Source organism: Mirounga leonina, unplaced genomic scaffold (assembly GCF_011800145.1).
Source record: "Mirounga leonina isolate KUSES-001 unplaced genomic scaffold, KU_Mleo_1.0 Mir_53, whole genome shotgun sequence".
NCBI classification, from domain to species: Eukaryota; Metazoa; Chordata; class Mammalia; order Carnivora; family Phocidae; genus Mirounga; species Mirounga leonina.
The window spans coordinates 702,390-715,812 of record NW_023270807.1 but is presented as its reverse complement, the minus strand read 5'-3'; the positions used below and the strand labels follow the sequence as shown (position 1 = coordinate 715,812).

The window sequence follows — 13,423 nt, the reverse complement described above, 5'->3', positions numbered from 1 at the left end:
GGGGGCCTGGGGAGTGGGGAGATGAGGGGCCCCCATTCCTCCAGAAAAAGACAAAGACCGCGTGTGGGGCGGAAGATCCGAGGACTTTATTTCCGGTCACCACCCCTACCCCTCGATTCAAACAGTGATATAAAAAGAATAGAAAAAAAATCAGGCCAGGAGATTAGCAACCCACCTCCTCCCTCAATCACTCCCAAATCAGGACACACGATTGATGTTTAATTGACGTACATCCCCAGCTCTTCCTGCTACCCCCCCCCCCCCCACCGCGTCCAGGGCTCTGGTCTTCCCTGAAGCTTCCACCAACAGGTGGGAAGGGGAGGCAGACCTTGGAAGAAACCTGTGTGTGGTAGCTTGGTCCTCTGAAAACAGGTTGGGTACGGTACACGGCATAGGCTGTCATCAACCCCTCTCTTTTCCAGCCTTCTTCATGGCCCCGTTTAGCCCCCAAACCCAACAACATGGTCAGCACATGACTAACACTATGGTCCCTCTGACTTCTCACTCTCACTTCTGCAGCTCCTGTAAGACTGCAAAGTCTTGATGGCCCTAATGCCAAAGTCACCACTTCCCTAGGATACAACTTCCTTTGGCAGATGTCTCTGGCCAGGGCCCCCAACCTCCACAGATCCCTGACCTGGAGGACTTAAGAGGCTAGAGGTTTGGGGCTGGGGTGGGGGCGGTTTACCCCACCTCTCACTCGAGGTGGGCTATCAGCACCATCATGACAACTCCCCCCAGCAGCCCCAGCACCTCCAGAAGTGACTGCAATGGTGATGCCTCCCTCAACAGCTCAGGCAACACGGACACCGTTGCTACGTAGATAAAGCCACCTGCAGTGAATGGCAGAATCCAGCCAGGACCTGTACCACCTGCAACTTCACTGCCCACTGCCCCTCCTTCAGTTAGGAGGGCACAGGCTGTGCCTGCCAGTGCCCCTATTGCTGTCAGTAGTTGTAGACGCATCGCCTGGTGGGCAGAAAAGACAGAAAGGTACTCAGCAACATCTAAAGATGATCAGCTGTTAGGCACGTCTGGTGGGGTATAGGTATATATGGGCAGAGTGCATGTCTTTGGGAACTAAAGACTAAGTCAAAAAGAGGAGGATCTAGAATAGACACTGTCTGGAAAATCTTAAAATATCAAAGAGGTCCTTCCTACAGGCCTCTGATTGAGTAGGTCAGGGTGAAAGACCCTCATAAACCATTCAGATGGTTTGTGGACCATAGTTGAAGAAATACTCAGCCACAGGACAAAGAAACAGAATTTCTTCCCCCTCATTTCTGGAGAACTTGTTGTTCGTAACATTACAGCCTGTTTGGAACTAATGAGAGGTGATCATGGGTTTTGGGTGGGTGAACAGGAGGTAAAGAGTTTGAGGCAATCATGTCTGATGCACAGCATCACCAACCTGCTTTTTGCTGCACCCAGACTGAACCAGGATGGCAAAGTCCCCGACTTCATGGGGTACTTCGTGTAGCAGGACGGTCATTGTGGTCAGGATTCCTAGCCCCCAACCTCCTCTAAATGAAGCACCAATGGCCAGACCATCTGTGAAGTTGTGTGCCAGGTCAGCAGCCAGATTCAGGTACCCTGATACACGTAGGTCTTGTACAAGTGGAAAGGAAGACAAAATGATTATCACCCCTAATTCCAGCCCTGGTCAGCCCTTATCACATCTCTCCCCAGAGATCACTTCACACCCAGCCCCTTCATGTTTCTCAGACACCTGCCATTACCCACAGTGCACATTCCATGTGAAATATGATAACCCTTGCCCATGTTTATCAATAACTCTGGCCCTCACCTGAACCTGTTTTTTCTTCTCCAGAATTCTGAGGTCTCACTGGCCCATCTTTGAGCCCTGTGCTTCCTCCTCTCCTCTTCCGAGACCCACCTGCTTCCTTTTCTTCCTCCTCTGAGCTCTGTTTCTCCTTTGAAGTATGCTCTGAGAGAAGAAGTTAGTAAAAGCGGAGAACAGAGATCTCCAAAAATGTCCTCAAAAGAGAAGTCCCCTTCCACCTAAGAGCCATAGGATGAAGGGATTCTGAGGCAGGCAAGGTGCTTCTTAAGGAAAGTTGTTCCTGGACTTACCCTGTTTTCCATGCCCATGACTTCCCTGTGTGTGACCATGAGTTTGTCCATGTCCATGACTGTGTCCATGTCCGCCTTTCACATGTCTCACAAATTTCTCCACCACAAGAAAGGCAACAATTCCACTGAGGACCCAGAGTCCCACAGACAGAATGGGGCCCTGGCCTGGAAATAGAGACATTGAGACATTGAGGGAGATGTGGATTTGAGACTCCTTTTCCCCAAGTACAGGAGGAGAATAGGGAGAGAAAGACCTTCCCCAACATCCCAACACATCTCCATCCATTCCCTCTTTACCACTGTGAGAGTGTCCATGCCCAGGCTGCTCCAGTGGGTGGTGAGAATGAGGTTCTAGAGAAAGGGAGAGAAAAGGTCAAATGAGAAACTACCCTGCCCAAGTGGCATGCATTTGGGGAGATACTGGAAAGTCAGGGATGACAAAGGGGAAAAGAACCCTTTTGCCCAAAGAATAAAATATATTAAGATTTGCAGTAGTGGCCAAAGATCACTTACCCAGGGCGTGAGGGATGAGGTGCAGAAAGGCATCTCCCAAGAGCCCACCCGAAGCAAAACTGAGCAAGATCTGGAGCAGAGAGCGGTGCCGGGGGGAGTTTGATTCCACAGGGATAAGGAAGAGGACAAAAAATGGAGCTGCAGAGATCAGAACGGTGGCCCCCAGTGCCTGGTGAGGAGAGAGTCAGGGGTCAAGTGGTGCGGGGTTTCCCAAAAATCCAGAACCGGCCCCTCTCTCCCCCATCCCTTGGGGACTCACATAAGCCCAGAGAGTGACAGTGTCCAGGTCCTGCTTGATGCCTGGAGCCCCAGACTCCCCATAGCCTCCATGGCTGTGCTCATGGTCATGTCCATGTCCTCTGTGGTAGAGGCTCTCATGTGATTGGCCATGGCTATGGCCATGGTGCAAATCCTCATGTGAATGTCCATGTTCGTGACCGTGGGTATGCCCGTGCCAGATGCTCTCGTGAGTGTGGCCATGGCCAGGAGCATGACTGTGTCCATGGTGGAAATCCTCATGTGAGCGCCTGTGGCTGTGGCCATGGAAGTCCTCGTGCAAGTCCTCGTGCAGGTCGCCATCACCCCCGTGTCCGGCCACTAGCAGCCCCAAGGCCGCCCAGGTCAGCAGTCCCACGGCCACCCAGTGGGGGGCCCCCAGGCCTCTGGCCATCGCGCTGACCAGAGGGACAGAGACAGTGACTCCACTTGACCCTCAACTCTACACCTATGAGGGGTCAGCTTTACTCCGTTCGTGCCCTCCGTCCACTTCTATGGGCCGCTACCCCATTCCGCTGTCCGCACCCACATTGTTCCCAAGACTCGGTCCCTTTATCTCAAACCCCCTCCCGGATATAGGGCCCCCGGGACACCGCTCTAGGCTTTGATCCTCCACTTTACGGACTCTCTGGGCCCTCGTCTCTATGATCCACTAAGTAGTGGAAAGGGCCTGGAAAGGACGGTAGGGTAAAGCAGGGAATTCTCACCGGCTTCGGGATCCTCTCCTTTCCCGGTTTGCTCGGACGTGGCAGTCCCGCCTCTGGCTCCCGCGAGAGCAGGAAGTTCCGTTCCAGCTCGGTCCCGATACCTTTACCAATATGGTGGCACTCTGGTGGCGGCCCAGACGCCGTACTCTGGCGCGCATGCGCGGGTGTGGAGGTTATTTGAGGGGAGGCTGGGCGAGGCCGGCTAACAGGGCCGAGGAGACCGCCTCCTCCGTTTCCAACTAGACGAGGGGGCGGGAACTAGCGCGGAGACTTCCCGTCTATACCAAGATGGCTGCCATATCGGCGCTGTCATTTTGGTACAGAGCAGAGCGAGGCGCTTAATTCGACCCGGTTCAGGCCAGAGTCTTTTTCTCTGGGGCTTCCTCGTGCTCAGCTAGCCCCCTGGTCAATATTTGGAAATCCCTGATACCTCTTCGGTATCCTTGCACTCAGCCAAGACTCATGTCTTGGGCTGCTCGCCCGCCCTTCCTCCCCCAGCGGCATGCCGCAGGGCAGTGTGGGCCGGTGGGGGTGCGAAAAGAAATGCATTGTGGGGTCGCCTCCCGGTGGCGGCGGCGACGGCCCTGGCTGGATCCCGCAGCGGCGGCGGCAGCGGCAGCAGCCGGAGAACAACAAACCCCGGAGCCGGAGCCGGGGGAGGCTGGACGGGACGGGATGGGCGACAGCGGGCGGGGTGAGTGTCCTAGCGGACGGACGGGCGAACCAGTGACCGCGTTATCTGCGACCCCTCCCCCGCGTCCCCTGGCGCTCTTTCCCTGGCGCTCCCGCCCCCTTGTTTGTAAACATGCGTCCCCTCCCTCCCTAGGGCCTTAGCGCCCTCCCCCCCCGGGGCGGGGCGGGGAGGGGGAGCTTCCGCCCTCCTAGCTTTGGCTGTTTGAGGCCCTACAATCTGGAGGTCCCGGGCGTGGGACACGAGTCCTCAAGTTTGGGGACTCTGGACGTTTGAAGGCAGATCCTGCTTCCTAGGAGGGGTTCTCTTCCGCCTCTTTTGCTTGTACAGTCGGGCTACAAGCTGGGAATGGAGGGGCCGTCAGTTGCACCCCACGTGCTGCCCCACCCACATAAGACATGACTGGCTTGGGGTGACTAAATGCATTGCTTGGAATTCTCCCTCGCCTGAACTAGCCTGTCTCTTGTCAACCCCCTCCTCTCACCACAATTAGGAGTTAAGCCCTTGTTTGACAACGGGGTGTTTCTGGACATGAGGATGAGTGGGGTGGGTTGGGGTGGGGTGCGGTGGGGGATTAGAGAGAGAATTAAAGTCTCCAGTTGGATGATCTATGACTCATTTTCTCTTTTTTGTCTTTCTGTCTGTGTGTCTCTGTGCCTGTATGTACCCCTCCCTCAGACTCCCGAAGCCCAGACAGTTCCTCCCCGAATCCCCTTCCCCAGGGGGCCCCTCCCCCTTCTCCTCCTGGGCTACCCCTACCCCCGTCAGCAGCCTCATCCCTTGGAGGTTCCGGGGCCCCACCCCCACCCCCGATGCCACCCCCCCCACTGGGCTCCCCTTTCCCGGTCATCAGCTCTTCCATGGGGTCCCCTGGTCTGCCCCCTCCAGCTCCCCCAGGATTCTCCGGGCCTGTCAGCAGTCCCCAGGTGAGAGGTCATGGCTCACTGACTGCCTCTCCACTTTCATTCCCTTGTTTTCCTTGTGACCCCAGATCCTTGTGTGAACTTCCCCATGGTCCACTGACCTTCCAGTCCTCTAATCCTGGCAGGCCTGTGGTCCTTGTGAGACCCTTTGCCCTTCCTGAGGTGACTGATCTTTCAGTGCATGCTTCCTCCCCACCCTATAAAAGAACCCTGAATATTCTGATGTCCCTTTCATCTATCTGTTATTTTTGCCCTTTTTGTCCCATCTGCCATCCTGAAATACATGCCCTTCAGGGCCCCTGTATTGCACAATTTCAGGGAGAACTGTATGTCTGATCTCTTTGCGGTTGTGCTCCAGGGGTGGCCCTTCACAGACTGCAGTGTAAATAATGTCCCCTGTAATGTGCAATGCAGGGCCCTGCCTAGGTGGTAGGGGATGATTTCCATGACCTCTGAGAGATTCTCCTTCCCAATGAGTCTCCCTGTGACTTCCCTATTTCCCCCATCCCAGATTAACTCAACAGTGTCGCTCCCTGGGGGTGGGTCTGGCCCCCCTGAAGATGTGAAGCCACCAGTCTTAGGGGTCCGGGGCCTGCACTGTCCACCCCCTCCAGGTGGCCCTGGGGCTGGCAAAAGGCTTTGTGCCATCTGCGGGGACCGAAGCTCAGGTATGGGGCTCAGAGGATCACCAGAGAGGAAGAAAGAGAGTGTCTGATATTTACCAACACCTGTGGGATTCCCAGGGGCTCACAGGGTTACATTGGAGCAAGTGGGTGGGGGGACGCCTGGTGATAGGTAAGGGACCTGGAGCTCAGATATGGGATGGGGGATGGTCAGAGGAAAGCGGGGGCTGGTATAGGGTTTTTGAACAGTGAGGAGTGTGGGACTGGATCATCCCTTGTGTCCGGGTTCCCCATCTCTGGATTTGGCAGTGGATTTAAGCTAAGTTTGCTGGGGGGAAGCTGGCAAGAGACATAATGGCAAGGGACCTCCGTGCAGCCTTGTTGCTCTTCCCCTCGCCTTCTAGGCAAACACTATGGGGTTTACAGCTGTGAGGGCTGCAAAGGCTTCTTCAAGCGCACCATCCGTAAGGACCTGACCTACTCGTGCCGGGACAACAAGGACTGCACCGTGGACAAGCGCCAGCGCAACCGCTGTCAGTACTGCCGCTACCAGAAGTGCCTGGCCACCGGCATGAAGAGGGAGGGTAAGGGCCCGCCAGCCAGGCTTCCCTGGGCTGCCCTGCGGGAGAGGAGGGAGGAGGTGGAGGAAGACTGCAGGACAGGCCAAACGGTGCCTCTAGGGAGGACGGCACTGTTCTCTCTCCTCCTCCAGAGGGCGGTATTCGATTCCTCTCTCCCGTCAGCCGCTCTTGTCCCTGGTATGCTGCTTCGTTCTCTAGTTTCTTTCTTAATGGGGCTGCTTCTCTGTGGCCTGCCCCTAGGACCTGTCCTCCCGTCCCTAGTGCTAGGGTAGGCTAAGCTTTCCTTACCCACGAGGGCCTTCTCTGTCTCCCCTTCAGTTACCTCAATAGTCCCTCCTCTTTGACCCAGTGGTTGCTTATCTGTGGTCCGTCCTCCAAAGTCTGGGACTCTACTCATTTAGAAAGTTACAGACTTTACTGAAGACCTCAGGGATGCCTTCCCTTTTCTTTATCTTCTTAAGTCTGATTCTGGAATTCTCAGACTCTTTGGAGTGTCTTAGTCAAATCCCTCATTTTAGCGAAGATGAGCCTGAGGCCTGGTTTTCCCAAGGTCATGTAACAAAGGAGGGGCAGGGCTGGGATCAGAATCCATCCTTGAAGACTCAGGCCAGTGATCCTTTCACTGCTCTTTGTTGAATCAGAAGAGCATCAGATTTGCAGTCAGGCACCCTTGGATTTAGATGGATGACTTGCCGTGTATTACGTGAACTTGGGCAAGCTATCTAACTTCTCCAAGCCCTGCATTCTTCATCTTTAATAACAGAGAGAAGAGCTCACAAGATTCTTACAGTAATTGAGGGAACATTAAAATGTGTTTTCACATTTCTTAGCATGTAGTTGGTCCTCAGTTTAAACGTTAGCTTTCTCCGTCATCCTTTACCCTCCCTTCCCCTCCTCCTTCTTGGTTTATTTATCTGCCCTTTTGTAACCGCTGCTTCCAGACTGCCCCTAGTCCACCATTGCTGGGGACTTCCCCAATTCCTATAAATATCTCCTAAGGGCCATGAGAACCCTGATAAGACCCTAAGGACATTCCAGAACCCCTCACGGCTGACTGTTGACTTTCCCCTTTTTCTTTTCCTCCTCTTCCCACCCCCAGCGGTACAGGAGGAGCGTCAGCGGGGGAAGGACAAGGACGGGGATGGGGAGGGGGCTGGGGGAGCCCCCGAGGAGATGCCTGTGGACAGGATCCTGGAGGCGGAGCTTGCTGTGGAGCAGAAGAGTGACCAGGGCGTTGAGGGTCCTGGGGGAACCGGGGGTAGCGGCAGCAGCGTGAGTGATGGCGTCAATCCAGTCTCTTTCCTGATGGGGGGCGGAGGGAGTCTAGGTTGGTTCTATTTCCCTCTCCTCTCCCTTTCCCTCCCAACCCCCACCCCACCCCCAAACACTGCCTGGGACTGGAAGTGCTGCCAAACAAGGTCTCTCAAACATCTGAGGTGGGTGTGATCGTTTTCTCTGTCCCCATCCCAGAACAACCCAGTGGCAGAACCACAGGCAAGTCCTAAATACGTAATTGTTTTCATGAATGCCTGAGGAGAAGCCTGACTTACAAGTATTGGTTCAGATGGTTTTGAAGGGAGACTCCTTTAAGGAGGTGGTATCAGAAACATCTTACAAGGGGGGGCTTCCACTGTACCTCCAGACCTTCCATAACTCTTACCCCCCATCCCCTGCAGCCAAATGACCCCGTGACTAACATCTGTCAGGCAGCTGACAAACAGCTATTCACGCTTGTTGAGTGGGCGAAGAGGATCCCACACTTTTCCTCCTTGCCTCTGGATGACCAGGTCATATTGCTACGGGCAGGTCAGTGACCTTGGATCCCCTTGAGCTCTTGATACATGACCCCTACTCGACCTTCTGACCTTCAGTGACCCCAGTGCTTACTTACATACCAAGGGGGCCAAGTTCATTGACCTCACCGCTTCTTCTTCTCTTCCCCGGATACGCTTTGAATCCCATGGTCTGCTCTCTGGCTCCTGACCCTTGCTGCCCCCAACCCAGGCTGGAATGAGCTCCTCATTGCTTCCTTCTCCCACCGATCCATTGATGTCCGAGATGGCATCCTCCTCGCCACAGGTCTTCATGTGCACCGCAACTCAGCCCATTCGGCAGGCGTGGGAGCCATCTTTGATCGGTCAGTGGCCCTCGGCTGGGCTGGCCTGTAGGTAGAGGGGGTGGGGCTATAGGCTGGTCCGTGTCCAAGGCTGGCTGAGCTGTGACCTTTGAGTGACCTGCAGGTCCCTCTCCAGGGTGCTGACAGAGCTAGTGTCCAAAATGCGTGACATGAGGATGGACAAGACAGAGCTTGGCTGCCTGAGGGCAATCATTCTGTTCAATCCAGGTAAGAGGAGGATCACCCCTGTCTCTCAAGACCAAGGCAACCTTGGAGCCTCCTCTTCTCCAGAGACTCCTAAGTTACCCAGCTATCCCCCTCAACCCGGAATTCTCCCAGCTGACCAAGAAAAGCCCACATCCACTGATACATTCCCCTTTGATCCCATTCCATAACTTGCCCTGCTTCCTTTGCCAGGCGTCTGGTAAAGGGCCAGTAGGTGGGGCCCAGAAGGGACATTGTGTGGGCCACATCTCCACATTTCTGACTTGATTTGTCTTCCTTCTTCTTCCTCCTCTTTTCCCTACCATCTCAGATGCCAAGGGCCTCTCCAACCCTAGTGAGGTGGAGGTTCTGCGGGAGAAAGTGTACGCTTCACTGGAGACCTATTGCAAGCAGAAGTACCCTGAGCAGCAGGGACGGTGAGAAGGAGCTGTGGGGGTGAGGGGTTGTGGGGTGCCATGAGGGTGTGTTCAGGGCCCATGTGGTTCCATCTGTCTTCTCCCACCTCTACCTCAGGTTTGCCAAGCTGCTGCTACGTCTTCCTGCCCTCAGATCCATCGGCCTTAAGTGTCTAGAGCATCTGTTTTTCTTCAAGCTCATTGGAGACACCCCCATTGACACCTTCCTCATGGAGATGCTTGAGGCTCCCCACCAGCTGGCCTGAGCCCAGACCCAAACATGGTGCTCCTCCTCACACCTGAGGAGTACACATCTGAGGGAGACTCCAGCCTTGGGGCATGGTGGGGAGGGGCCATGCCCTAGAATCTTGATGGGGTGAGGAGTACAGGGCAGAGCTGAGACCTCCAAGGGGATCCATAAACCCTCCAGGGGCTTTCCGTGACATCCCAAGTCAGAGGGGACCCCAGATCCTTGTGAGGGCTGGACCTCTCCCTTCAGTGGCCTTGAGTCTCTGAATTTATCTGGGTCTGCCATGATTTGGGGTGATTTCTCACCCCCTGCCTGGAACGATCTCTCCTTCCCCCAGCACAAAGCACTGGCCTTGTTCACAGGACCTTGCTTCCTTCTCATCTTGCCTCACTTAGCTACCCATGCAAAAAGAGAGAATGGGAACTCGCCCAGAGATGGATATTGGGGGGCAGGCCCCCCAAACTGACGGACATGGGAGTAGCACTCTGACAGGCCTTCCTTGAGGCCTTGACAGTAGCCCGGCAGGTGGGGGCTACTCTGGAAGAGGGAGGGGCCCTGTCACTGTTTCCAGTCCAGAGTCCCTCTCACACCTCACCTCCTGCTGCAGTCAGACTGAAAAATAAAAAGGTGGTGGTGGTGGTTAGGGGGTGGGTGGAGATGTAGGAACCCATCTGCTATTTTTAATTTCCTCTGAGGATAGAGACTTGCAGTTAGACTCAAAGAAGTACTGTACTTTCCCGGGTTGACTAAGAAATGCCAGCGGTGGAGGTGGTGTTTGGGAAAGGCTGGGCCCTGAGATGGTCTGTCCCTGGGGCCCTTCAAGCACTGGCCTTCCCAACCCCCTCCCCATCTCTTCTTGTCTAACTAGGGGAAGGCGCCTGGGATGTGATGGCGGGGAGGGGCAGGGGATGGTTTGGTGAGTAGTCCTCTCAGGCCCTTCCTTTCACAGCCTTCCCCCAGACCTGGTCACACACAGTGTAACCTGGGGGACACAGGACCCTGGCCTGAGAATTGAGGGGGGATGGTCAAGCCTGCAGAGATGGGGTGCTGGGGCTGCATGATTTTTGCCCTGCAGCTCTTCTCTCTGGGATTCCTTTCCCTTCTCTTTCACTCACACATAAAATAGCTTTCAAATTAAAATCGCTGTTTTCTGGACTGCAGTGACTGTATTGGGGGGCAGCACTGCGTCGGCCACCGGCGCGTGCGGGGGGGTGGGTATCCGGTCGGGAGCTCCGGACGCGCTCCCTTGACGCCGCCGCCGAGGTTCCCTGGGGCCCGAGAGGCGGGCACAGGGTGGGGGACACAAGGCGCGCTTTGTCGGGGAGGGGGGGAGAGGGTGTGCCAGGCTGGGGGCGGGGCCGGCCGGAGGAGGAAGAGGGGGGCGGCTGATTCTCAAAGGCGCCTTGTTCGCTTGCGCCCTCCTCGCGCCAGCGGGCGGCGGCGCCTCGACTCGCCCCTGTCTTCTCCGGCTGCGCCGCGGGCTCCAGGCAGACCCGGCGCCGTGCCCGTCCGTGGGGACGCACTGGGTGCTGAGCGCGGCGGCCTCTTCAGGCGTTGCCCGCCCGGAGGCGGTCTCTCGTCCCTGAGTGACCCTGTTTCCCCGCATTCTTCCAACTAGCTTCGACGGCCCCCTCATCTCTCCGATGGCTCCCGGGCTCCCTGACCTCGTCCCCCTCGTTTTCATCTCCTTGGACCTGATTATGCTGTGTGTGTCGGGCTGTCCAGTCTCTGGCTCTCTCCGCCCCCCACTCCGGGTCCCTCTGCCTCCCTTCTAACCACCTGTCCCCGGCCCCTTGCAGCCGTCGGGTAGCAGGTCCCCAGTCGCTATCTATAGCCTAGTCTATAAATACCCCCTCCCCAGGCCGGCTCTGTAATTACACTGGGCGGGGCGAGGGGAAGTAATTATGGAGACCTGATAGGGGGGAGGTAGAGACCCCCCGCCAGGCCCGCCTCTCCCCTCCCACCGTGCCCTAAGTCCCGCCCAGGACTGCTGAAAAGGAGTCTCTGGGCCCCCAGGTGGGAGGGAGTTGAGGTGGGGGCTCTGAGTGGACCTCTGGGTCCTAGAAAAGGAAGGGGCAAGGGAAGAGATATCGGGGTTCCCGAAAAGGTAATCTTGGGTACAGGCCACTCAGTCTCTGCAAGGAGCAGGGGAAAGCAGTCTGAGGGTCAGCGAAGGAGGGCTCCTGCCCCCCCACTCCCAACCAGGTGGAGATCGAGGGTGGGTTTCCCCTCGGTGGCTGTGGGCGGGCGGCTGGAGGAGGGGGCTGGGCCGGGGGCGGGGTGGGGGCTGTGGGCCGCCGGGGTGGCCGGGGACACACAGGAGCGGCGGCCACCGAGGAAGGAGCAGCGCCAGAGCCCCGACGGCGCCCGGCTGCATGGAGCTGGGCCGCTGAGAGCTGTCGCTACCCCACAGCCTCTGACCTCCGCGGGACCCCAGCGTCCGAGGCTCAAAGCCTGCTCATTCTCTCCCGTCAGCCTTGGGGCGTTCTGCTCCTCTGGCCGCCCATAGATCCCTGGGACCCGGCGTTCGGGTCGCCAGCCATGGAGCGGTGCAGCCGCTGCCATCGCCTCCTCCTGCTGGTACCGCTGGTGCTGGGGTTGAGCGCGGTCCCCGCCAGGGCAGGTAAGAGGAGTCCCGACACCTGCGTCCTCGGAGTCAGGCTGCAGCTCTCATAACCCCCCCCCCCCCCCCGCTGATGCCTGGGGCAGAGCTTCCAAATCCAAGAAGGGCTGGAGGGCAGGTCACCTAGGTCCCTGGGAACCAAGGTAGGGATGTCTTTGCCTCCTTGAAGTGACTGGGAGAGGGCAGGGAAGGCTGAAAGGTGGAGGCTCACCTTAAAGAAGGGACTGGATGCTGGGGTACTCCAGGGAGAGCCAAAGGTGGCCGGGGCTGGTGTAGTCCAGCAGATGGTGGGGTGGGGAGGTAGATGCCAGTGTTGATGGGTGAGGATTGTGTGTGTATCTTCTGGGCTTTCTATCTCTATGTCTGGGGTGAGAGGGGAGCATCTGTGGGTCAGCGCAGAGCCTAGTAAGTAGAGAAAGGAGGGACGCCTGGATTATTTGTCCCACTGGCTTCCCGGACAGGATCCCCTTCCCCCTCCCTGTGCCCTCGATGCTGCCACGCGGCTGGCTCTGGGGAGCACCGGGGCTGGCTGCCAACAGGACGGCCGCTGGACAGGCTGGGATCAGGTGTCTGAGGCGGGAGCCAACTCTTTGCATTCCTGCCCCACCCCTCCCCCTCTGGCCAGCAGGGCTCCCCTGGGACCCTGGTGTCCACAACCCCAATCATTTCCTTCTTTTTCCCAGGATCCAGAAGTCCTGGCACCTAGGAAAGGGATTTGATGCCGGACAGGAGGGGGCTGGGTGTACCTGGGTCCTGGGCAGTCCTGGGGGCAAGCCTCCCACTCCTGGCAACACTGAAGGCTGATTTGCATGTAACTCCACTATTCATTTCTTCTCCGTCCTGGAGAGAAAATGGTCAGAATAGCAGCATAAAGGATTTAGATTAGATTACAGAAAGAAGAACTTCCAAGATTCGAGGAGCATGAGGCTGAGGGACAGGAAATGGACGTGTGTGATGTCTGTGGACTCTTGGAGCCTTTCTTAGGGAAGAAAGGAATCCTCTAGCATGGAGGCTGAGATGACTGTCCTTATTTTGGGTTTGAGTGGCTAGAGATGGGACTCTATAGGGAAATGGGTTAGTGTGGAATTCATAAGAGTAAAAAAATGCGGCATTTGGGGGCCAAAGGTAGAGTGGTGGGGCTGATGGGGCTACCAGTGAGGAGCCTGTGGGGCAGACTGAGGTCGGAGTCAGTGGGCACATATGTGGCCTGAGGTGGGCAGATGGGTGGGCAGACCTCTGGGTAGGTCGTCTATAGGATAGAACTATACTCCTGTGGTGTTTGGAGAAGGGCGGGGGCCTCTGAGGTCTCCTTGGCCTGGGGTCTCTGTGAGTCTCTGTGTCTCTGTCTCACTCACTCTTCCTCTCTCAAAGCGGCCCTTGTGTGTTGGTGTTTGCGGAGCTGCCAC

General features: G+C 56.7%; 3 protein-coding genes across 6 annotated transcripts in view; 2 read left to right on the top strand and 1 right to left on the bottom strand.

Moving 5' to 3' along the window:
* Positions 1–62: 62 nt before the first annotated feature.
* Positions 63–3,813, bottom strand: SLC39A7 (solute carrier family 39 member 7). 2 transcript variants are annotated; one of them, XM_034991875.1, is made up of 8 exons: positions 3,591–3,813; positions 2,867–3,281; positions 2,608–2,776; positions 2,392–2,445; positions 2,095–2,259; positions 1,808–1,948; positions 1,412–1,608; positions 63–969 (listed from the first exon to the last, which is right to left on the bottom strand). In XM_034991875.1, the coding sequence occupies exons 1-8, from the start codon at positions 3,746–3,748 to the stop codon at positions 697–699; spliced, it is 1,572 nt and encodes a 523-aa protein (XP_034847766.1). In that variant the 5' UTR covers positions 3,749–3,813; the 3' UTR covers positions 63–696. The 2 variants fall into 2 exon arrangements, with proteins under 2 accessions (XP_034847766.1, XP_034847767.1); XM_034991876.1 differs by lacking the exon at positions 1,808–1,948.
* Positions 3,814–3,878: 65 nt separating this feature from the next.
* Positions 3,879–10,534, top strand: RXRB (retinoid X receptor beta). 2 transcript variants are annotated; one of them, XM_034991873.1, is made up of 10 exons: positions 3,879–4,284; positions 4,960–5,207; positions 5,716–5,872; positions 6,232–6,411; positions 7,508–7,680; positions 8,085–8,214; positions 8,413–8,545; positions 8,649–8,752; positions 9,060–9,165; positions 9,263–10,534. In XM_034991873.1, the coding sequence occupies exons 1-10, from the start codon at positions 4,053–4,055 to the stop codon at positions 9,408–9,410; spliced, it is 1,611 nt and encodes a 536-aa protein (XP_034847764.1). In that variant the 5' UTR covers positions 3,879–4,052; the 3' UTR covers positions 9,411–10,534. The 2 variants fall into 2 exon arrangements, with proteins under 2 accessions (XP_034847764.1, XP_034847765.1); XM_034991874.1 differs by having other exon boundaries at positions 4,053–4,284; positions 8,661–8,752.
* Positions 10,535–11,935: 1,401 nt separating this feature from the next.
* Positions 11,936–13,423, top strand: part of COL11A2 (collagen type XI alpha 2 chain) — a 28,746-nt gene continuing 27,258 nt past the window's right edge. For both annotated transcript variants that reach the window (XM_034991085.1, XM_034991084.1), the window contains exon 1: positions 11,936–12,017. In XM_034991085.1, coding sequence (XP_034846976.1) covers positions 11,936–12,017 — 82 coding nt within the window. The remainder of the gene's footprint in view (positions 12,018–13,423) is intronic.

Coding starts and splice junctions, on each gene's coding strand:
- SLC39A7 (XM_034991875.1), bottom strand. CDS start 3,748: ATGCGCGCCAGAGTACGGCGTCTGGGCCGCCACCAGAGTGCCACCATA. Junction 2,446..2,607: donor CCTCATCCCTCACGCCCTGG/GTAAGTGATCTT, acceptor CCCTTTCTCTAG/AACCTCATTCTCACCACCCA. Junction 1,609..1,807: donor AGAAGAAAAAACAGGTTCAG/GTGAGGGCCAGA, acceptor CACTTGTACAAG/ACCTACGTGTATCAGGGTAC.
- RXRB (XM_034991873.1), top strand. CDS start 4,053: ATGTCTTGGGCTGCTCGCCCGCCCTTCCTCCCCCAGCGGCATGCCGCA. Junction 6,412..7,507: donor CACCGGCATGAAGAGGGAGG/GTAAGGGCCCGC, acceptor TCCCACCCCCAG/CGGTACAGGAGGAGCGTCAG. Junction 8,546..8,648: donor GTGGGAGCCATCTTTGATCG/GTCAGTGGCCCT, acceptor AGTGACCTGCAG/GTCCCTCTCCAGGGTGCTGA.